Source organism: Mesoplodon densirostris, chromosome 3 (genome assembly GCF_025265405.1).
Source record: "Mesoplodon densirostris isolate mMesDen1 chromosome 3, mMesDen1 primary haplotype, whole genome shotgun sequence".
In the NCBI taxonomy this organism is placed as follows: Eukaryota; Metazoa; Chordata; class Mammalia; order Artiodactyla; family Ziphiidae; genus Mesoplodon; species Mesoplodon densirostris.
The window spans coordinates 53,984,282-54,010,142 of record NC_082663.1 but is presented as its reverse complement, the minus strand read 5'-3'; the positions used below and the strand labels follow the sequence as shown (position 1 = coordinate 54,010,142).

The window sequence follows — 25,861 nt, the reverse complement described above, 5'->3', positions numbered from 1 at the left end:
TATTTCTTTATGACCTTAGTAAAAGCTTCTTGTGTTTATATACACCATGTATAAAAACAGTATATGCTGACAAAAAAGATATACAGGCATACCTCAGAGTTATTGTGGGTTTGGTTCCAGACCACCGCAAAAAAGGGAATATCACAATAAAGCGAGTCAGGAATTTTTTGGCTTCCCAGTGCATATACAATTTATATTTACTCTATACTGTAGTGTATTAAGTGTGCAACAGCATTATGTCTTAAATAAAAACAATGTACATACCTTAATTAAAAATACTTTATTGCTAAAAAATGCTAATTGTCATCTGACAATGCAGGGCTGCCACAAACTTTCAATTTGTTAAAAAAACCACAATATCTGTGAAGCACAATAAAGCAGAGTAAAATAAAACGAGGTGTGCCTGTGTGTATGTGTGTGTTTGGGTGTGCATGCCAGCCAAGAACAATTAATTTCTAATGCTACATAATTAGATAGACCTCCATGAAATCACTCCCATGAATAAGAATAATTAACAAATTTCATTTTAGACAGAATAACCCTTCCTCCACTAACCCTTGGAAAGGGAAAATATCCCAATATACTGAAAATGGTAAGAGTAAAAACCTTAGTTAAATTATTTGTCCCAACAGAGAAAGCTTCACAGAAATTATCAAGGAAAAAATATTAATAATCAAATTTTGCTTTTTTTCGCCTTAGAAAACCACTAAGATATTAGATTTGGAGCATGGCTCTTATAACACAAAGTAAGATTTAAGTCATTGCTCTTTTTCTTCCTCAGAAAAGTTATTACTCTTCAGCTCAATTCCGTATTTTCTTGATCTCCTTTACCTTCACCACCCTGTTGACCTATAGAAATATCCATAATCTAGAACCACTGATTCTATAACACTTTCCTTCTCCAATTCTGGCTTTGCTACACTGTCTTATTCCTTGTACATGAAACAACTTCCTTCTCTTGGACATGAATTTGCCTTACTGTAAGGCCTTGGATAGAGACAGAGATTAAAACCATATTCCAAAAGGAATTCTGCAAGCTAATAGTAGAGAAGTATATACCAGTAGAGAGCTGAAAGTATAGTTTGCTAGAATCTAATTAAGAATATCTGCGGGGCCTCCCTGGTGGCGCAAGTGGTTAAGAGTCCGCCTGCCGATGCAGGGGATACGGGTTCGTGCCCCGGTCTGGGAGGATCCCATGTGCCGCGGAGCGGCTGGGCCCGTGAGCCATGGCCGCTGGGCCTGCGCATCCGGAGCCTGTGCTCCGCAACGGGAGAGGCCACAACAGTGAGAGGCCCACATACCGCAAAAAGAAAAAAAAAAAAAAAAAAAAAAAGAATATCTGCAACTAGGGATTATCATACTAAGTGAAGTCAGTCAGAAAGAGATGACGAATACCATATGGTATCACATGTGGAATCTAAAATATGATACAAATGAACCTATCTATGAAACAGAAACAAAATCAAGGACATAGAGAATAGACTGCTGGTTGCCAAGGGGGAGAGGGATGGGAGAGGGGAGACGTGAGAGTTTGGGATTAGCAGATGCAAACTGGTATACATAGAATGGATAAACAAGGTCCTACTGTATAGCACAGGGAACTACATTCAGTATCCTGTGATAAATCATAATGGAAAAGAATATGAAAAAGAACATATATATATATGTGTGTGTGTGTATATATATATGTGTGTGTGTAACTGAGCCACTCTGCTGTACAACATTGTAATTCAAGTATACTTCAATAAAAAATAAATTAAAAAAAAGAAGATCATATTTTCCTATCTCACTGCCTCAATCTCCTTGATTAGCACAGAAAATCAAGACTAAACTGAGCTTGCTGGTGAGGTTCAACATAGAGCATACTGGTTGCTTTTTTCCCTCCCCTCAAATCCTCCTCCTTCTCTAATACTGCCAACAAACATGCACACTCACACGCACACACACTTTTCTCTGCCTCTTCTCTTTAGAGAGTATGCGTACGTATGTACATGTAACATGCAATTAAGATCCACTGCATACATGTTCACATTTCAGTAACAGCCCCCTCCACATCTTAAAGAAGACAATAAAACTTATTTTAGACATGACTCTTAGGTTACTTCCAATCAAGATGGTGTTGCAAGTTTATATCTTGAGATCCCCTTTGCACCAAACACAAAAGATTTTAAAAGAACTTCAAAATGACAAAGCCACGCTCAAAAATAAGATAAACAGAACAGAAATAGAGCTTAAGCACAACAGTTGCAATTAAAGCTGCAAGTTACTCCTATGTTTCAGGTCCCAAAGTGGGTGGAAGAGGCTCTTATCACCAAGAGTACAAAGACTTAAAGTACCCCACTTGACGCACAGTATTTGAGAAAGGTAACTACTTGAAATCAAGATCTGGGGTGGTGCTCCCCAGACCTTGAGGGAGGTGGGGGAAGAAAAAAACAAAAAAGCTGCAACAACTTCAGCAATATTTTCAGCATCAGATGTTCCTTTTTCCAAATATGAAGAATGAAAAATTTCTGCCAGTTCTGTATAAAGACTAGTTTACTCTTAGAAAAGTCAGGAATAGAACATCTTTTTTTTTTTTTTTTTTTTTGCTGTACGCGGGCCTCTCACTGCCGTGGCCTCTCCCGTTGCGGAGCACAGGCTCCGCGGCCATGGCTCGCGGGCCCAGCCGCTCCGCGGCATGTGGGATCCTCCGGGACCGGGGCACGAACCCGCGTCTCCCGCATCGGCAGGCGGACTCTCAACCACTGCGCCACCAGGGAAGCCCAGGAATAGAACATCTTAAGATAGAAAACCAACTTCTAAAACTAAAAATTAGTTGAAATTATATATTAATTACATAAAACTTCATTCTTTAGCATTACAATTAAAGCAATATCTACTGATAACCATACTTCCTGGTGAACACCAGTGAAATTTCTACACTCTGATACTTGGACAAAAACTCAGAAAATCTTAACCACTGTAAATACAAAACCGAAAAAATTTAAATATGACAGTAGAAATTCTCACCTGTGTTTTGACTGTGATCTTTTCCTTCTAGAACGGGATTTTGAGCTAGACCTGGATTTTGAACGAGTGTGGGAACGAGATCGACCGCCTTTTCTTTCATTGTTCTTTCCAGACTCTGGGAGGAAAAAACCACTTTGCAGTGTAAGCTCAGAACAATTAAAGATCCCAGTTAATAATCAGGCACAAGTGGAATGTACCACATATAGTGCAAGGGGCCTACTCTCTGTACATCCTCCTCCTGTGCAATTATCCTTCAGAAACATCCAAGAAAGTCATTGCATAAACTCGTTGAGTGCAGCCACCCTGCAGCAGTACATATAAACCAGATGATTATAAACAGCTGTTCGTAGTATTTTGTTGCTGCCATAATGTACGATTATAACATGTCTGTAATTCCTATGACAGTGATTTTAAATCCTTTTTCCATTTATTTTCCTAGAATTGAAGCTTAAATTCTAATTTAGAAAATTTGCTCAAATGTAAAAAACCATCTAGACATTTTTAGGTTGGATTTCTAATTTTAGTTAGCAACACAAAAGTTTGAAAGGGTGTTCCTTTACCATGCTAAAACAGACTCTAGTTTTCCTAACTCATGGGCTCTCTTTTCTATTTTTAAAATTAAAACTTTGAAGGAAAAGTGAATCTGCTTAATCATAACATTTCAAATATATTTATTCTTGTCTTTAGCCTCACAATAATATTTACACTTTGCTTTAAGCAAATCAGTTCTGCATACTGATTTTGATATTAAAATATAAAGAACTGATTAACTCAAGCTAATGTACCTCAATTCAGTATCATGGAAAAAGATATTTGTGCTAAATAGTTCTTCAACCTTTAACACTAGTTAAGTCACTTACTCTTTCTTGAGTTTCAGTCTTCTTGTTTGTAAAATGAAGGGACTGAACAGATAATTTCTAAAATGCCTTCCAGTTCTAAGATTCTATGATCTTCAACTATGACCTATGTAACAACACTATGGCCTTACCTGGTTCGATAGCTGCTGAGATAAAGGACTGAGCCTCTCGCACTCGCTTCATTACTTCTTCTAACTCCTTAGCTGCAGCCTGAGGTGTCATCTCAGGGGGTTTTACTATTGCATTGTTGGAGTGATTTATTCTAAATTAAAAATATTAGCATATCACAAATACACACCATATTTTACAAAACATGAAACAACTAATTGTTTATATGACACATATTTACAAATCTGAGGACATCTCAAAAGCACATTTAAAATAATATAGCTAAACAAAGAATAACCAAAACCAACCTCAAAACCATGATTTATCTCATTCCCATCTGCCATCATCTCTTGCTAACCAAGGCAAAAAGGGAAAAAAAGAAAAACTGAACCCTAGCTAACTTCTTTAACAACCTAAACAGGCCAGGACAACGGCTTCTCCTCACAGCTTAGAGTTATAATAAATTAAAATGGTAACACCAATATTAAAATGAATCACTTCTATTCTTAGATTATAAAATTTTGTTCATAACCTCTGCACCTCGGAAGGATGAAAGGGAACCTATATATCATGTGCACCATTTTAATCGACCCTGGCCTAGTCATACAGCTTCAAATATGGGAGGAATCTGATAAAACTCTTCCTTTATGGGTAACAGTGGTTTCTCTGATGCACATAAATGAATTTGGTGTGTCTCACTTTACCATGGTGAAAACACAGCATTCACTAAGAACAGTTTCTTATCCCTTAATAGCAGACTCCTGATCAAACTGTATAATAAAGGCAATTATCTACAGAATTCAGATAAAATTGGTGCCTCAATAATGTGCATGAAATAGTATTTCTGGTCTTGAGTACCTGAAAGGCTACATCAATTTTTCATTTTGCAAACAAGGATGTGAGCAAACCTTAAAATGTATCATTTAAAACATTTCTGGGTACTTTCTTCCTGAAATTTTGGATTTACCAAAATTCTTATTACTATATTACTGTAAGTTCTACCCATATGTTAAACTGCCCATTAGTCTAGTGTAATAATGCAAAACCAACCTAACTTGTTAAAGCTTATGGAAAAAGACCTACAATCAATATGTACGGTATAAAAATGTTAACATTAAATTAGACCTTTGAAATAGAAAATAAGATGTCTTCAAATGTAACTTTAATTTAAAGGCTAAAATGGTAAATATCTCATGTGTTTCATTTATACTTAACACAAAGTCTTCCTTTCCACAAATTGCCAATTACTATTAAAAAGAAAAAAAAACTGCATTACATCAAAACCACAATATTTTTTCAAAATCATTAAAATTTCTTTGTTTAGTGTTTCTTACTTCAGTGGCCTGTCTCCAAACATAACTCCATTAAAAGCAAGGGCCCTTGGTACAGAATTTTGGTCTGCAAATTCCACAAAAGCAAACCGAGTTGGCTGAGTCTCATCACCTGCCATCCGCACAAACTTCACTTCTCCAACTTGTTTAAAAAATTCAAGTAGCTGATCAGCTGTTGTTGTCTGAAGAAACAAAGTAACACTTTAATAAAGTATATTCTTCTTTTAAAAAAATCAGGTAAATACTACTTTATCAATTGATACGATTTTTAAGAAAGGGAAAGGAATAAGAGGTCCCACCACTCAATTTCTTCTTATATTAGTTACCTGGGAATTCAAATTGCCAACATAGACTGTTCTCCTAATTTCATCAATTTTGGAAGGATCCACATTTCCCATAAGTGGTGGCTGTGGTATCTCTCCAAGTGTTGCAATATTGGGGTCTAGTGCTGCTGCTGGTATAGCTCCCAAACTGCTAAGGGAAACACCCAGCTATAAAAAAATTAAAAAAAAAAAACAGAGCAGATATTTTCTATTAGTGTCAAAAATTACCATTCTCTAATCTTGAAGAATATTGATCAACTCAGTAAGAATGGAAAGAGACTAGGGACTCCTAATTTAAGCCAGGTATATATCTGAATTATTCAGAGTAAGGTCACAGTAGTTTTCAATGTAATTAGAAATACAACATATTTCTTAACTATCTGGGTACTTTAATTACTTCTAAACTAGACACTAAAAGCAAACAGTCCATTCTCATTATCTGTAGTACTTATGTCCAATAAAGTTTGCCATGAAGACTGAATTATTAAATACTGAAATCGCTGCTCCTAGGGAAAAAACACAGGGCTAGGTTCCTATGAGCCTCTGGTCATAACACTTTCATCAAGTGATAAATATATGACCTTGTTTTATGTGTGCTTCTGTTTAAAAATACCTTAGTTAGTATATATTATTGATTCATTAACATTAAACTCATGACCAGCAGCATGATCAACTCATGCCTGAATGAACCTTATCTTACGTAAGAATTTTCTCTGTAAGGTACATCACAGGCTTACAACACTTAGGAACACTAGACAGAACTTTAGCACTATGCTGGGGACCAATTTAAAGAGCAAAACCACCAACATAAAGCACAAAAATGCAAAAAACATGACACTCGACACACCACACACAAAAAAGGTATTTACACCATTAGAGCTGAAATAAGAAGGCAGAGTGTTGCTCTGTTTGAACTCATCTGGGAATGAACATATCAAGCAACTCAATTTTTTCCTCATTCTATTTGTGTTGATGAATAACCACAAAAGCACCACAAGTACTGATTTTGAGATTTCAAATAAATTTTAGCTAGTATGTGAATTCACAAATACAGAATTCACAAATAATGAGAATCAACTGTACCTCGGGCATTCAACAACACTGTGAATTCCTAATGCTTAACAATAATCAAAGCACCTAATTTTTGCTAGGTTATTAACTCAATTCTCAGAACAGCCCTAAGAGATAGATATTACTATTACACCAATTTCACAGATAAAGACAAAGTCTTACAGAAAATAATTTTCCCAAAGATACTCAGCTAACAAGTGGTAAAACCAGGGTACCACCATGCACAGACTAAAATTAAAACAGGGACAAAGTTTACCTAAGAAAAGAAACCTAAAATATTAAACCCTTACTTACACTATGGTAGGAAAAATATAAAAACCTTTGAATGATCTTTCAGAACGTTACTAAAATCAGTTTTTAGTTCAAGCATTAAGAAACACATTTTTAATGTGAATTTAAACTTGAAAAGATAGATCTCAGAATTTAAAAATGGAAAATTTTGCAGGATTCATATGACTTTTCAAGGAAAAAAAAAACTGCAACTTTCATTTCCACTTTTGCAATTTAAGGCAAATAAGTTAACTGACTATATATTGTTATATTGTTGCAAAACTACTAAAATTTAACAAATGTTAAGTAATAACACTTCCTAAAGGTGAAAATACTAGTTTATGAAATGAGTACCACTTATGCTTATCATAGCAACCCATGTGTGATCTTTTCAAAACATGTCAAATCAAGTTTTACCCCCGCTTAAAACCCTTTAGAATAAAATTCAAACTTCCTTCTGTGGCCTAAATAGCCCTACATCATCAGTGCCCTATCTATCCCTTCAATCTCAAAACACCTACTACCCTGCCACCCCCCCACCCCGCCACCCTGCCTTCACAACTATTCTGCACCTGGAACACACAAGTCTTTCTCACTTTAGGGTTTCTCACTTGGCATTCCTTCTGCCCTAGAAAGCTCTTCCCCTAGCTTCTGCTGGCTGAATCCTTCAACCGCCAGGTCAATCACCCTCTCCAGGAGGCTTTCCCTCACCTTATGTAGAGCCTCATTTACTCTCTACTACATCACTCTGTTTTTTTTCTTCATAGTATTTATTACCATCTGTGGTATCTTGCTACTGACAGATCTTACATTTTTTGCTGTCACCATTTCAAGTTATCATAATGTTGTAGAAAATACCTTAGTTCAAAACAGGTGAATGACCTAGCCTCTCTCCACATGTTGCGTCTAATCACACTCCTTTTTCCCCTACCATGTCTTTGATAGTCTAACATTCACAGATGATTGAGGGTCATACCTTAAATTTTTTTCTACTGTGCAAGAGAATTATTATATACAATTAAGCTATATCACAAATATGAGTATTATTATTTGTCAGTTTTGCATGGATTTAAAACAGGCCTCTCCTGGTATTCCCAGCTGTCAATCCCTTTGACCTACAAATTTCTCCACTGGGACATACAATTATAGATCTCTAATGGGCCTTTCCAAATCATCTAATCCAACTCCTTTGTTTCTCAGATTTAAAGATCATTCAGTCCTGTTTTTAGAAACTTTTCCTGTCTCTCTCTCTCTCTCTTCTTTGCACTATACCATTCTTCGACACTTGTGTCATTTAACATGGTAATCACCAATCACATATGGCTATTTGAATTTTAATTAAAATTCAGTGCCTCAGTCACACTAGCCACATTTCAAGTGCTCAAGAACCACATATTGCTAGTAGCTTCTATACTAGATAGTAGATATACAGACATCTCCATCATAGCACAAAGTTCTACTGGATGTGGCTGCACTATAACAATACAACTACCCCTTCTTTAGATTAGCCTATTTTCTTTTTTTTTTTTTAATTTTTTATGGCAATTTTCAATACCTATCTTTTTTTTTTGTTTTTGTTGGTAGGAGTTTATTAATTAATTTATTTATTTTTGCTGTGTTGGGTCTTCGTTTCTGTGCGAGGTCTTTCTCTAGTTGTGGCAAGTGGGGGCCACTCCTCATCGCGGTGCGCAGGCCTCTCACCATCGCGGCCTCTCTCGCTGCAGGAGCACAGGCTCCAGATGCGCAGGCTCAGCAGCCGTGGCTCACGGGCCTAGTTGCTCCGCGGCATGTGGGATCCTCCCAGACCAGGGCTCGAACCTGTGTCCCCTGCATTAGCAGGCAGATGCTCAACCACTGTGCCACCAGGGAAGCCCCAGATTAGCCTATTTTCTAGCCCTGGTCTAAAGGACCTAAATACTTAAGTTGCCCTTTCAGTCTTTGAGGAGGTAAAGATGACCTGACTCCCGATATAAAACTTTTGCCTTCTGACATAGAAACCTTGGCCTCCCTGGAGATGTGATTTTTAAATAGAAAGAAACCTCATGAAAGGTTTCACTCTTATGAAAGAGTAAACCTTTTCAATGTCTGGAAAAGAAATGTTCTAGGCAGAGGATAAATAAGTACAACAGCCCTAAGACAGAAATATGTTTGGCATATCCAAAGATCAACAAAGCCAATAAGACTGAAATAGAGGGGAGCCAGGAAAACAAGTAGGAAAAAAAAGGTCAGAGAGGTAGCTAGGAGCCAAATCACGGGCCACCTTTCCCCTGTTTTCTACCTAAAATTATTCCTCATGAATTAAGTTTTATAAAAATACAGGGCCTCCCTGGTGGCGCAGTGGTTGAGAGTCCGCCTGCCGATGCAGGGGATACGGGTTCGTGCCCCGATCTGGGAGGATCCCATGTGCCGCGGAGCGGCTGGGCCCGTGAGCCATGGCCTCTGGGCCTGCGCATCCGGAGCCTGTGCTCCGCAACGGGAGAGGCCACAGCAGTGAGAGGCCTGCATACCGCAAAAAGAAAAAAAAAAAAAAAAACATAACTACAGCTGAATTAAAAGGAATCATTTCCCCTCACAGCAACAAATTAAATAATAAAAACTTTCTATTCTTGATGAATAAAACCTAAAAATTTTCAAGATAGCAAGACAATATTTTCTGAGGAGGGGGAAAAAAAAGATGATGATCCAGGAATTAATCTTAAAATATACCAAAACATACCCAAAATAAAATTTTTAGAAAGCCCAATTCAAATGATCAGATGTTAAATTAAAAACCATTTACAGGGCCTCCCTGGTGGCGCAGTGGTTAAGAGTCCGCCTGCCAATGCAGGGGATACGGGTTCGTGCCCCAGTCTGGGAGGATCCCATATGCCGCGGAGCGGCTGGGCCCGTGAGCCATGGCCGCTGGGCCTGCGCATCCGGAACCTGTGCTCCGCAACGGGAGAGGCCACAACAGTGAGAGGCCCGCATACCGCAAAAAGAAAAAAGAAAAAAAAAAAAAAAAACCATTTACAGATCAGGACCTTCCAGATGGTGGAGGAGTAAGCCCTGGAGATCATCTTCCTACCCACAAATACATCAAAAATAAATTTACATGTGGAACAACTCCTACAGAACACCTACTGAACACTGGGAGAAGACCTCACACTTCGCAAAAGACAAGAGACTCCACACATACCAGGCCACGTGGCTGACAGGGTGCTCTGACCAGGTATCAGGCCTGAGCCTCTGAGATGGGAGAGCCGCGCTCAGGACACTGGACCACTTTCACCTCCCAGCCCTATTTAACATCAATCGGTGAGAGCTCTCCCAGAGATCTCTGTCTCAACGCTAAGACCCAGCTCCACTTAACTACGAGGAAACTCCAGTTCTGGACATCCTATGCAAAACAACTAGCAAGACAGGAACACAACCCCACTCATTAGCAGAAAGGCTGCCTAAAATCATAAGTTCATAGACACCCCAAAACACACCACTGGATACACTCCTGCCCACCAGAAAGAAAAGATCCAGCCTCATCCTCCAGAACACAGGCACCACTCCCCTCCACCAGGAAGCCTACACAACCCACTGAACCAACCTTACCCACTGGGGGCAGACACCAAAAACAACAGGAACTACAAACCTGCAGCCTGCAAAAAGGAGACCTCAAACACAGTAAGTTAAGCAAAATGAGAAGACAGAGAAATACACAGATGAAGGAGCAAGGTAAAAACCCATCAGACTAAACAAATGAAGAAGAAATAGGCAATCTACCTGAAAAAGAATTCAGAGTAATGATAGTAAAGATGATCCAAAATCTTGGAAACAGAATGGAGAAAATACAAGAAACGTTTAAAAAGAACCTAGAACAAACAAACAAACAATGATGAACAACTCAATAAGTGAAATTAAAAACTCTCTAGGAGTCAACAGCAGAATAATTGAGGCAGAAGAACAGATAAGTGACCTGGAGAATAAAATAGTGGAAATAACTACCACACAGCAGAATAAAGAAAAAAGAATGAAAAGAATTGAGGACAGTCTCAGAGACCTCTGGGACAACATTAAACACACGAACATTTTAATTATAGGGGTCCCAGAAGAAGAAGAGAAAAAGAAAGGGACTGAGAAAATATTTGAAGAGATTATAGTCAAAAACTTCCCTAATATGGGAAAGGAAAGAGTCAATCAAGTTGAGGAAGCGCAGAGTCCCATACAAGAAAACCCAAGGAGAAACACATCAAGACACATATTAATCAAACTATCAAAAATTAAATACAAGGAAAAAATATTAAAAGTAGCAAGGGAAAATCAACAATTAACATACAAAGGAATCCCCATAAGGTTAACAGCTGATCTTTTAGCAGAAACTCTGCTAGCCAGAAGGGAGTGGCAGGACATATTTAAAGTGACGAAAGGGAAAAACCTACAACCAAGATTACTCTACCCAGCAAGGATCTCGTTCAGATTTGACAGAGAAATTAAAAACTTTACAGACAAGCAAAAGCTAAGAGAATTCAACACCACCAAACCAGCTTTACAACAAATGCTAAAGGAACTTCTCTAGGCAGGAAACACAAGAGAAGGAAAAGCCCTAAAATAAAAAACCCAAAACAATTAAGAAAATGGTAACAAGAACATACATATTGAAAATTACCTTGAATGTAAAATGGATCAAATACTCCAACCAAAAGACACACACTGGCTGAATGGGTACAAAAACAAGACCCGTATATATGCTGTCTACAAGAGACCCACTTCAGACCTAGGGACACATACAGACTGAAAGTGAGGGGATAGAAAAAGATATTCCATGCAAATGGAAATCAAAACAAAGCTGGAGTAGCAATTCTCATATCAGACAAAATAGACTTTAAAATGAAGGCTATTACAAGAGACAAAGAAGGACACCACATGATGATCAAAGGATCAATCCAAGATGATGATATAACAATTGTAAATATTTATGCATCCAACATAGGAGGACCTCAAAACATAAGACAAATGCTAACAGCCATAAAAGGGGCAATCTACAGTAACACAATCATAGTAGGGGACTTCAACACCCCACTTTCACCAATGGACAGATCATCCAAAATGAAAATAAATAAGGAAACACAAGCTTTAAATGACACATTAAACAAGATGGACTTAATTGATATTTATAGGACATTCCATCCAAAAACAACAGAATACACCTTCTTCTCAAGTGCTCATGGAACATCCTCCAAGATAGACCATATCTTAGGTCACAAATCAAGCCTTGGTAAATTTAAGGAAATTGAAATCATATCAAGCATCTTTTCCAACCACAACGCTATGAGACTAGATATCAATTACAGGAAAAAACAACTGTAAAAACTGCAAACACATGGAGCCTAAACAATACACTACTAAATAACCAAGAGATCACTGAAGAAATCAAAGAGGAAATTTTTAAAAACCTAGAAACACGGCTACCCTGGTTGCGCAGTGGTTGAGAGTCTGCCTGCCGATGCAGGGGACAAGGGTGCGTGCCCCAGTCCGATAGGATCCCACATGCCGCTGAGCGGCTGGGCCCGTGAGCCATGGCCGCTGAGCCTGCGCGTCCAGGGCCTGTGCTTCGCAACGGGAGAGGCCACGGCGGTGAGAGGCCCGCGTACCGCAAAAAAAAAAAAAAAAAAAACCTAGAAACAAATGACAATGAAAACAAGACAGCCCAAAACTTATGGGATGTAGCAAATGCAGTTCTAAGAGGGAAGTTTATAGCAATACAATCCTACCTCAAGAAACAAGAAAAATCTCAAATAAACAACTTTACCTAACACCTAAAGCAATTAGAGAAAGAAGAACAGAAAAAAACACAAAGTTAGCAGAAGGAAAGAAATCATAAAGATCAGATCAGAAATAAATGAAAAAGAAATGAAGGAAACAATAGCAAATATCAATAAAACTAAAAGCTGGTTCTTTAAGAAGATAAACAAAATTGATAAACCATTAGCAAGGCTCATCAAGAAAAAAAGGGAGAAGACTCAAATCAACAGAATTAGAAAAGAAAAAGGAGAAATAACAACTGACACTACAGAAATACAAAGGATCATGAGAGATTACTACAAGCAGCTATACGCCAATAAAGTGGACAACATGGAAGAAATGGACATATTCTTAGAAAAACACAACCTTCCGAGACTGAACCAGGAATAGAAAATACAAACAGACCAATCACAAGCGCTGAAATTGAAACTGTGATTAAAAATCTTCCAACAAACAAAAGCACAGGACCAGATGGCTTCACAGGCAAATTCTACCAAATATTTAGAGACACGCCAACACCTATCCTTCTCAAACTCTTCCAAAATAGAAGAGGGAAGAACACTCCCAAACTCATTCTACGAGGCCACCATCACCCTGATACCAAAACCAGACTAAAATGTCACAAAAAAAGAGAAATACAGGCCAATATCACTGATGACCATAGTTGCAAAAATCCTCAACAAAATACTAGCAAAAAGAAGCCAACAGCACATTAAAAGGATCATACGCCATGATCAAGTGGGGTTTATCCCAGGAATGCAAGGATTCTTCGATATACACAAATCAATCAATGTGATAAACCATATAAACAAATTGAAGGATAAAAACCATATGATCATCTCAACAGGTGCAGAAAAAGCTTTCAACATAATTCAACACCCTTTAGGATAAAAACCCTCCAGAAAGTAGGCATAGAGGGAACTCACCTCAGTATAATAAAGGCCATATACAACAAACTCACAGCCAACATCACTCTCAATGGTGAAAAACTGAAACCATTTCCACTAAGATCAGGAACAAGACAAGGTTGCCCACTCTAACCACTATTATTCAACATAGTTTTGGAAGTTATAGCCACGTCAATCAGAGAAGAAAACGAAATAAAAGGAATCCAAATTGGAAAAGAAGTAAAACTGTCACTGTTTGCAGATGACATGATACTATACATAGAGAATCCTAAAGATGCTACCAGGAAACTACTAGAGCTAATCAATGAATTTGGTAAGTAGCAGAGTACAAAATTAATGCACAGAAATCTCTTGCATTCTTATACACTAATGATGAAAAATCTGAAAGAGAAATTAAGGGAATACTCCCACTTACCATTGCAACAAAAAGAATAAAATACCTAGGAATAAACCTACCTAAGGAGACAAAAGACCTGTATGCAGAAAACTATAAGACACTGATAAAAGAAATTAAAGATGATACAAACAGATGGAGAGATATACCATGTTCTTAGATTGGAAGAATCAACATTGTGAAAATGACTATACTACCCAAAGCAATCTATAGATTCAATGCAATCCCTATCAAACTACCAATGGCATTTTTCACAAAACTAGAACAAAAAATTTCACAGTTTGTATGGAAACAGAAAAGACCCCGAAAAGTAAAAGCAATCTTGAGAAAGAAAAATGGAGCTGGAGGAATCGGGCTCCCTGACTTCAGGCTATACTACAAAGCTACAGTAATCAAGACAGTATAGTACTGGCACAAAAACAGAAATATAGATCAACGGAACAGGAAGGAAGTGCAGAGCTAAACCCACACACATATGGTCACCTTATCTTTCATAAAAGAGGCAAGAGTATATAGTGGAGAAAACACAGCCTCTTCAATAAGTGGTGCTGGGAAAACTGGACAGGGACATGTAAAAGAATGAAATTAGAACACTCCCCTAACACCATACACAAAAATGAACTCAAAACGGATTAAACACCTAAATGTAAGGCCAGTCACTATAGAACTCTTAGAGGAAAACATAGGCAGACACTATGACATAAATCACAGCAAGATCCTTTTTGACACACCTCCTAGAGAGATGGAAATAAAAACAAAAATAAACGGGACCTAATGAAATTTAAAAGCTTTTGCATAGCAAAGGAAACCAAAACAAGACGACAAGACAACACTCAAACTGGGAGAAAATATTTGCAAATGAAGCAACTGACAAAGGATTAACCTCCAAAATATCCAAGCAGCTCATGCAGCTCAATATCAAAAAAACAAACAACCCAAAACAAAAATGGGCAGAAGACCTAAATAGACATTTCTCCAAAGAAGATACACAGATTGCCAACAAACACATGAAAGGATGCTCTACACCACTAATCATCAAAGAAATGCAAATCTAAACTACAATGAGGTATCACCCCACACCCGTTAGAATGGCCATCGTCAAAAAATCTACAAACAGGGCTTCCCTGGTGGCGCAGTGGTTGAGAGTCTGCCTGCCGATGCAGGGGATGCGGGTTCGTGCCCCGGTCCAGGAAGATCCCACATGCCGCGGAGCGGCTGGGCCCGTGAGCCATGGCCGCTGAGCCTGCGTGTCTGGAGCCTGTGCTCCGCAAAGGGAGAGGCCACAACAGTGAGAAGCCCACGTACCGCAAAAAAAAAAAAAAAAAAAAATCTACAAACAATAAATGCTGGAGAGGGTGTGGAGAAAAGGGAACCCTTTTGCACTGTTGGTCGGAATGTAAATTGATACAACCACTATGGAGTACAGTATGGAGGTTCCTTAAAAAACTAAAAACAGAGCTACCATACGACCCAGCAATCCTACTACTGAGCATATACCCTGAGAAAACCGTAATTTAAAAAGAGTCATGTACAAAATGTTCACTGCAGCACTATTTACAATAGCCAGGACATGGAAGTAACCTAAGTGTCCATCAACAGATGAATGGATAAAGAAGATGTGGCGCATATATACAATGGAATATTACTCAGCCATAAAAAGAAATGAAATTGAGTTATTTGTAGTGAGGTGGATGGACCCAGAGTCTGTCATACAGAGTGAAGTAAATCAGAAACTGAAAAACAAATACCGTATGCTAACACGTATATATGGAATGTAAAAAAGCAAAAAAATGGTTCTGAAGAACCTAGGGGCAGGACAGGAATAAAGATGCAGACGTAGAGAATGGACTTAAGGACACGGGGAGGGGGAAGGGTAAGCTGGGACGAAGTGAGAGAGTGGCATTGACATATATAACACTACCAAATGTAAAACAGATAGCTAGTGGGAAGCAGACGCATAGCACAGGGAGATCAGCTCCGTGCTTTGTGACCACCTAGAGGGGTAGGATAGGGAAGGTGGAAGGGAGATGCAAGAGGGAGGGGATATGGGGATATATGTATACGTATAGCTAATTCAGCAGAAACTAACACAACTTTGTTATATGGCAGAAACAGAACATTGTAAAGCAATTATACTCCAATAAAGATATTAAAATAAAATAAAAAATAAAAGGCATTTTCCTCCCATGGATCACAATACAGGTCTCCAGCAGAACAGTGCCGTGTGAAAATCCTAATATTTTGCACTTCCAAGTTTCAAAAACCACTTTTATAACTTGGATAAACTATAATCATAAAGTTTACTGGTTCACTCCCTAAGAACCCAGTACCACAAAGTAAAACACAGCTTTCAATTAATGTGAGTTCTGTATTTGTCCTGGGTTTATTTTTGAAGAAAAATAACTCTTATTTAAAATAAATGACCAGAATCTTTTATATAAACCAAGAACCCAATAACAGCAAATCTTTTTTTGACACCACTTGGAAATCACAAATGAGGCATTAAATTACTATTTAATTCTGCTAATGAAAAATATTTTTGCCATGTTTTTACCATGTTACGTTTTCTCAGTATCAGACAAATGCTTCTCTGAGATATTTTTCCCATTACCAATGGTGTAAATTATTTCAAATTTTTCAAATGGATTTAGTCCTCCTGAACTGGGAAATATAGTTACCTAGATTCTCCAATTCCCTATGCTATCTAAAATGCTGAATTTCGATAACTGATTTTCTAATGAATAATATATTTCAGTTCTCAAATTTAAATGAATCCCCAATTACTTCATAAGCAATTCCAAAAAGCAGTTCAAGTCAGTAACATGGGGAAAAAATTAAGCAGACATTTCGAATCCTCTCCATTTAAAAACACAAATACTTAAAATAGAAATAGCTTTCTAAGCTCTTAAAAAAAAAAAAAACTTTCTAAGCTCTTTATTCAACCAATTACACAGTTAAATGATCACTCCCTTTAGAAGAGGGTGTATCATACTTACTGTAGTTAAGGGATTTGGAGTTGGTATGGGAAGCAAGCCTGCACCAGGCATCAGACTTGTCATGGTTGGAGCAGGAGCCAATAGAGAGAGAGCTTTGGCTTCCTCTGGGATTTTACCTGCAGAGGCAAGTTCCAAACATTACAGAAAGCAGAAACACCACACAAACTTTATACTATGATTTTACAATTACCCTTGCACTTAAAAAATAATAATAATAAATGAATCTATCTATCAGATCCGTATAAAGAAATAAATAAGAACTTAAGTCTTTCCTTTTACCCTGCTCTACTAGGAAAAATAAAAGTGAGCAAAACTTCAAAGACTAACAATCTCATTAATGGAATATTATTTTAAAAATTGAATAATGTAGACAATTATTTAACACTTTGAGCTATGGGTCACCTGTACTGGAAACTTAATGTTCATGAACCAAACGATATCAAGCATGGACGCTTTCCCAGGACGGTGTTTTCGCGGTGATCGAAAGTTGTGTTACACATGACAACCGTTCGTGTTGGCTGCATCACTAATAGCACACAGAACATCAGATACAGAAAAGAAGAACATTTTTTAAAGTTTAATCCCCAGAAATGGCAAATAACCAAATTAGTCAAAAAAAAGAAAAAGAAAAAAACAAATATGTGCGAATTGAAATCTGTTCCTGAGTGTCCCTATCCTGTTAATTGAAACTACCTACTTGTGATGCAAACAATTTTGATAACCTTCCAAAAGATCCCATTTAATTTCAAGTAGACAGAAAAAAACAAAAGCCTACCACATGTAATCAGCTTCAGTTGGAAAGGAAGCCTACACCCATTCAGTTAATAAGGCATCTCACCAACAATGACAGAGATGACTAAAAGAATCCAGTTCCACAAAGAATATGCCTTGGGAAACTGCTAACATTTTTGAAAATGACTAACAAAAAAAAGTTCCCTAGTCTCAGGAAACTTCTTAAATTACTGACTTTTAGAACCGATTTATGTATACTTATCTGAAGAGGGGTGGTTAATGCCTAAATGTCTTGCTTGTAAGCGTCCTAAGTGCCTAATAATAACAACAATAACATTAAAATAACCCTAGACACTAAGAAAAAGAAATCCCTATGACTAAAAAAATGAAAATTTACTCTGAATTAAGTCTATCAATTTGCCACATTTAATTACTGAATTCTAATCAATTAATTTTGATAAGGACTGTGACTTTCACACATTTTTTCTGGTCCTTTCTCTCAACTTTCCCAAAAAGAAAATTTCTAAAAAGTTGACTACATATAGCAATTTCAGAACTACTCATAATTATGTGGTATTTGGCTACACGTTTCCATTATGAATTCTTCAAAAGTAATTTAAAGTACAAAGTCACGCCAAATTGATAATAGCATATGGAGTAAATTTTCAAAAAAGCACCACGTGGGGTTTCAGTGGTAAAAATTCTACTTAACACAACCACATGTGCAGGGATAAATCTCTAAAAAAATTATCTGAATATATTTCTAAACATGGATGGAATTCAAGACGAATTTTAAAACTTGCTTTAAGTAGTGGTTACACCTTATTTATACAAATACAGAAATCACATTTTATTAGCTGTAGCAAATGCCTACTTATTTCTAAGCTTTGCAACATCTAAGTCTATATTACCTTAATTTACTAATTTCAAAAACAAAGTCATTTTATTATTTCAGTAAATTCTGCATAAGCACTGATTTTAACATGCATAAAGATTAAAAGGTGGGAAGGCCTTACTGAAGACATCAAATAACAATAATTTATTTTGTATTTATTAGTTATTAGCATTAAGACATTTATCTGTATACTCACATATACTATTTACATCACTATCAGACCTGCTTTATCTGTTAAAAATAAGTATTACTTTTTTAATATTTGTAAAACCTGTACACATCTTGATAAGTCAACTGAGGTCCTAAGGTACAAACCCTATGCTTCACTACCCTAATTTATGTACCTAAAAAACAAATAAAGAGTTCCAATCTAGTAATGTCCCCAATTTAATATTACCTGTCCATTAAATAAGCAAAACTATCCACATGAAAGACCACATAAACAAAACAGGTATTCAATACAGGCCAAAAGTTGATTACTTAACATAATAAAGTCATTCAGTGTTGGCTTAAAAATAGTATCAGGAGGTTGTCTGCCTCTCACTGTCTCTCACAGTATAATAAACTATTACAAGTATTAAGTCTAACTAAAAGCACAATATTTTTTACTTATTCTAATTACCATTAAAGATACTTTAAGAAAAAAGTTCCATTGCTTAATTTCCAAGATAGAATTCTACCAAATATACCCTCCAAATACTATGAGTGTATAAAAGTATAAAACAAATAAGCATTTAGCATTTTTCCCAAACTGTACTCATCAAAGACAACTGAGAGAAAAAACAATGTCTCTCACTCATCCTAATCTCAGAATCCATTTAGAAACGAGTAATCTCTGAACATTTTTCAACAAAAAAATTCAAGCAAAAAAATACACACACAAGTGTAAGTATTCAACAGTTTCTCAAATATCCATTCCCCACGTAGGCAATTAAAAGTGTTTTCAAATCAAAGAAATGTTATTTTCTATTAAAAATATCATAAAAGTGAAAAGTCTCCTCTTGTCCTCTACCCCCAGAATGTTATAAGAAATTTACTTATTTTCCTTGATGATTTTGTATGCCTAAAATTCTAAGGGAGGAGGACGAAAATTTGAAGCTATCAGTTGGTCTTTATGAGAGATGCAGACTTGGGAGAAAACTGCAAAAATGTTACACTGAGATCAAAACGTGTTCCTAAGAATCTCATCAGTGTTTTAGTGTTTTGGGAACAAAATGTACCTAATCAGTTTATAAACACCAATTAAGACTAGCATTGAGCTTCAGGAAACCATATCCTAATTTACTGTGAAAATTTATTTTATGTTAAGGATGAGCTCTACTAATCATCTCCCAATATAATTTGCAATGCAATGTTATGAACCCTTAATGGAATACCATTTACAAAGAACTGGAAAACCAGCTCACAAGTTAAAGTGAAAGAGATTTAACAAAACAAAAACAAAAACAAAAACAAAAAAAAGGGACAAAATAAAGAAAAAGAAATGAAATTAAAGTAAAACAATAAAAAACAGAGACAGGGCGTCCATCTTCTGCGGTTCAGACTCCGATCTCATTTCCCCAATGAAGGTTTCACTTGACGGCAGGTTTAGTGGCATGGCAAACAATGCCTAACTCAGGCAAGTGTAACAGGTCTGCCTTGGCCAGTCTAGTCATCTAATAATGCACAAATATCACATAGAGAAAACATACAAAACCAAATTAATAGTCAAAATCCATCTACCAGAAAATGTGGACATAAACTTATGACTGATGATTAGGCTGACACCCTTATTATGTTTGACCTTATCTTTTTCTAAGTGTTAACATTTATAAAAAGAAATCTGAGATGCACGCAACAACAAAAAGAGGTCATATTTGGACGAGTATAATGAAAGTATATTTTATTTTGAAGTGGCATGTTTTATCAACAATAGCTAATGCTTAATATGTACGAAACTATTACACATCAAACATTACTTAAACGGCTTAGGATCTCACAGTACTACTGTCTGCATTTAAAAAGAAACAGCAAATTGAAAGAAACTGAAAAAAACTTCTTACAATTTTTTTCTATGGTTTTCTCACTTCTTTCATAATGCTGTTTCTATAACATCAAGGAAAGAATACAATCAGTGAAGTAAACAGAAGACTGCTTACAGCACCACAGCACATCTCCTCTTACAGAACTTACTCCACTGGAACTCTTTCCTTTGATTTATTTCAAAGTCACTTTGCTATCTTTTTTAACACAACAATACATTATTACTTTGCTTGCAGTGCATAATCAGATCTTTTAACAGCTCACTGTGACATTCTTCAGGTTCTATAAATTCATTTTTGTTGTATTTAATGAAAAATGTGTATCTGAATGTTTTTCCAATACAAATTATTTTATAGGTTAGTGTTCTAAAATACTTACAACTAAACTGGAATAAAAATATGCTTGAATTTTCGCGTTCAAAAATAGCGAAATTTTGTCTGTTTGTTAATACTAAAAATATTCAAAAGCCATTATAATAAATGTGCATTTATTTATTTCTATCAAGTAAAACAAACAAACAAAAAGGAACCTCTACATGCCCATAATCTTGAACATTTATGACAAACCATGGTCACTTCTCAATATATGAAAAATTTTATGGGAATATAGCAAGGTTCCAACAGAGCAACACTAACAAAATTTTTCCTTCCAGTTCAATAATAAGCTAAACTCACACAAGATACTGTGCTGCTGGTGGCATAATTTTTTGATACAATTAACACTCCCATTTAGTAAAACTTCTACCTGATTTATTTTTTCCCATGCAGTTTACTTGGTATGAAATTGGTATGAACTTGGTATACAGAACTAAATCATTACCAGCTCTTTTCTCACCTTGTTCTCCAATTTTGGGGTCACTGTCCCCTTACAGATTAGTAGATAAAGACAGATTGAGCAAATAATTAACTTTAATTCATTTTTTATTTATTCTACTATATTATTATTTATTTTATTCTCCCTACCCCACTCTAACCCCTAGACATGGGAAAAATACTTTCAAATTTATCTGAAAAAATCCAGAATGTCCTATTCTGGGACATCAAAAATAACAGAGTAATACTCACTGTATCTGACTAATGTTTTTGACATCCCAGAACAGGCATTCTGAAATATGCATAAAACCTTGAACGTGCAGCAAACTGTTTATTATACAGTATTTTAATGTGAGCCTGGTTTCTAAAAAAAGTTTTAAAACATGACGTATGAAAGCTCCTTAAATTGTTTTAGGTAAAATTTTTATGTTGTAAAACAGTTACCACCAGCCACCAGTGAAAATATATTTTAAAGACATTTATATTATAATAACCCAATTCTAAAATCCATGTACACATGTCATAGTCAGTGCTCTGAATAAAAGTTAATTACACACCAGAACTGTCAAATTCAGCACAGCCTAGTATAATGAATGTGAATGGCTCTGCAAATAGAAGTTACTAAAAAAATAGGCATTAATAATAATTAGCTCTTAAAGCAGGTTATGTCATAAAATTTAATGAATTACTATAAGGCCTTTGGCCTTGTTTCCACCTTCAACAACTATTTCCTCGATGGAGGCTTTGGAAATTGCTTTCCATGATTTTTCTTCAATTAATCACCACCACCACCACCCCTCCCTCCCCCGCAAAAAAAGCCAGCAAAATTAAAAGTAAATTCTAGTTGCACAGCAAATTACACTGAATGTAAAATAATGGTCTCAGTAACAATTAAGGTAAATTACCTTAAGAAGATACTTTAAAGCTTAAATTATGAACATTTTTCTTAAACATAATTACTACCTAACCCCCATTTGGCGAACTGTGTACACTGTTTTTATTTATGTAATATCATTAATAGGTATACACAGGGGCAAATGCTTATTTATTTACACATTTTAAATAATGTCCTCTACCAATTTAATATTTTAATTTCAAAAAGCTTTCTTTACAACTTGCAAACTGAATACAGAAAGTCAAAGCAAACCAAAGAAGCCAAGTAATTTATAAATTTTTAAATGTTTAGCTATAAAATCTCAAATATACATAAGTAATAAATTAACCATTTTAATATATTTTATTATTACGTAAAATCCTTTCCACCTCCAAATTTCATTCTTACACACACACACCATATCTACTTGCCGATTTCTAGGAAAACCAATGGTAGTAACAGACAGGACAGAGATTAAAATAACTGAAAAAAACATGTGAGATACTAACCTTCTGCACAAGGAACAACTATCAGAGCTCTGTCAATAAAAACCGTGTTAGTTAGATGCTGGGCCACGCCAACACTTGATGGATCACGAAACTTAACATAACATACTTTGGAAGAAAAAGCAAGAGGTGCGTTGCTGCAAGATAAAAAGAAAAACAATTGGACTAATTAACATTTAGTTGGTTTTGTCATTTTCATTTAAATTTCTTACTTATATCTTTACATAATCTTACAATCAAGACAGGAATTTTTGTTGCTAAGGATCATTAGGACATGAAATAGCAGAACTTAAGTCTTTTAATGGTGATTTGCTGCAACGACTGAAGGCAAATCTAGGCAGGCCTATATAGCCTTATTTGTTAAAAACCTGAAATTTAAATTAATGCCTTCTTAATCTGAGTGAAATGTGAAAATAGCTGACTTAACCCAAGGATGTCCAATCAGTGCATCATCATCAATAGGCAAAATCCCATTTCATAAAAAAGCCCCAATCCTCAAGACTTCAAATTTTCTAACTACTTCCAACCCTCCCTAATGTGATTCCTGGCATTTAAATCACTAAAAACTTCACAACGGTCTTAGAAACAATCAGATAACCTGGAATTAAAATTAAGGTCTTTTGCATATACTGGCCTACTTCAGGCTACGCAGCATTGTGATTTTCCAGACAAAAAATTTTACGAACAAAATTTTACATATTTTATATGCAAAAGAGCAAAGACTCTTATAAGTCCTACTAGATTTAATCTAGGCAGGACTATAGGAAAAAGAAGCCAGACACAGCACAGATGAAAGCAATTTTTCCACAATATGAATCCATTGTGTTAGATTCCAAAATACACTATCCTCCTTGGGCCTCCCTGGTGGCGCAGTGGTTGAGAGTCCGCCTGCCGATGCAGGGGATACGGGTTCGTGCCCCGGTCTGGGAGGATCCCATATGCCGCGGAGCGGCTGGGGCCGTGAGCCATGGCCGCTGGGCCTGCGCGTCCGGAGCCTGTGCTCCGCAGCGGGAGAGGCCACAACAGTGAGAGGCCCGCATACTGCAAAAAAAAAAAAAGAAAAAAAAATACACTATCCTCATAAAGGATCATTTTGTCAACCTGCCCATAGTTATGTTCAATTAAAGTCTGTAATTGTCTTTAGCAAGTAAAAAAAGACACTAAATATACAGCTAATGTTTAACATAAATGTACAATCCTTTAAAATATTAAATTTTTCACACTAAAAAAAGATCATTTGAAAAATACTAAATATGCATTGTGCAGCAACAATAATTTACTTTAGTTTACAAAACAGGTCAAGGAAGTTCACCATAATCCTAGACCTAGTAAGTGGCAAAGATGAGACTTAATGTCTACTCATCTAATTCCAAATCTCATGCAACCTTAATTATTCAATTAATCAAGAATTTTAAAGCCACTTTAATGTACTACTTAATTTGTAATTCCATAAATATTCATTTTTTAATTAAAAAATTACATACAGCAACAAATCCAGCTTGCTAACGGCTAAATATATTTATATTAACCAAACACTAAGATAATAAAATATATTTGCATTTAGAACTTGAAACTATATATATTATTATTAACATAACTAGTCAGGCTAATTAAAGTAGCAAAAATAAAAGTAAAACTCTACCTCTTTCTCACCCAACCCAACTCAATTCTTTCCTGCCTAAGGCCATCTGATTCAGGCTTCAAGCCAGTCCTCTCCGACAACCTCCCCCTACTCAACACGTAAGTCAAGCACTTGTACTTGCCATGAGGTAAACACATCTGCATCCAGACTTAACTCACCTATACATTACCAAGTCACCAATTTAGGCCTCTCCAGAGCTCTAGATTCCCAGATCCAAGTGCCTGCTGGCATACTGCACGGTGATAGTCAGTCACAGGACCCACCCCTGAACTTATTCTTAAATTCATTACCCTCCTTCTGCACCAATCCTGCTCTTTGTCCTAATTTCATATCTCATTACCCTCCTTCTGCACCAATCCTGCCCTTTGTCCTAATTTCATATCTCAGTTAAAGATACTACCACATTATCTAAGTCAGAAATCTGGAAGTCGTTAATGTGACCATCATTAGTGCTGTTCACCAAATATTTCCAAATCTCCTTCGGGCTACGTAATAAAATTCTATTTCTTTTTTCCTTGAAGTTAGGTGTGGCCGTGCAATTTGCTTTGGCCAATTAAATGTGAGCATAATTGACATGTGTTCCTATTCAGTAGCCTTAAGGGCCACTGCTCCGTCTTTTTCTCTGCCACAGTGACCAGCAACATCAAAGAGTTGGGTGGCTGATATATCAGCTTCATCCCAGAATGAGTGATTACAACGAGTAGAGTCCCTAACCCCACCAGTTTAGTATAAGAAATAAACTTGGTTTTGTCAAACTACTGAGATTTGTGGGTTGTTTCCATCCGTGACCCTTCCTTCTTTTTCATCCTATTGATCTTTAAATCCTCTGAAGACTGCCTCCTAAATAGTTGTCACACTAATTCTTTCAACACTCTCAGCATCAATGCCTTCATTCAGGCCCTTATCATTTCTCACCTGGATTACTACAATGGCTCCTAACTAATCACACTGCCTCCAATCTCAACTCCTCCTTATTAACAATCTTCCACAAAAGCTGTTACAGAGTAATCTTTCTAAACCCTAAATCTCTTCATGTCATGCAACTGCTTATAAATTTCCTCAGACACCCTTCTCTTCTTGCTTCCATTTAAAAAATCCAGGCATAAAAATACTTGTGGTTCCCAGAACACATCCTGAACCATCTGGGCCATCTTTGTACATGTTGTTTCATTTGGCTATGATGAGCTCTCTTACTCCCTTTTTGAACAGTAACTCCACTTTTCTTCAAGGCTCAAGTTTCGAAGTCTTCTGGAAAGCCATTTTAAAATATCAAAGTGACTAGGTCCCCCCTCCTGTATGTGCTACCAATACATCCTATATACTTTCAGCACAGTTTCCT

General features: G+C 36.4%; 1 protein-coding gene across 4 annotated transcripts in view; it reads right to left on the bottom strand.

Annotated features, from left to right (window-relative positions):
• The window catches only part of SREK1 (splicing regulatory glutamic acid and lysine rich protein 1), a 52,996-nt gene that overhangs the window by 21,797 nt on the left and 5,338 nt on the right, over positions 1–25,861 (bottom strand). For 2 of the 4 annotated variants that reach the window (XM_060092973.1, XM_060092974.1), the window contains exons 2-7: positions 22,884–23,017; positions 17,040–17,155; positions 5,632–5,796; positions 5,309–5,487; positions 3,998–4,128; positions 3,010–3,124 (exon numbers count right to left, since the gene is read on the bottom strand). In XM_060092973.1, coding sequence (XP_059948956.1) covers positions 3,010–3,124; positions 3,998–4,128; positions 5,309–5,487; positions 5,632–5,796; positions 17,040–17,155; positions 22,884–23,017 — 840 coding nt within the window. Of the gene's footprint in view, positions 1–3,009; positions 3,125–3,997; positions 4,129–5,308; positions 5,488–5,631; positions 5,797–17,039; positions 17,156–17,441; positions 17,528–22,883; positions 23,018–25,861 lie in introns of those variants that run through there. The other 2 variants (XM_060092976.1, XM_060092975.1) reach the window with 2 other exon arrangements.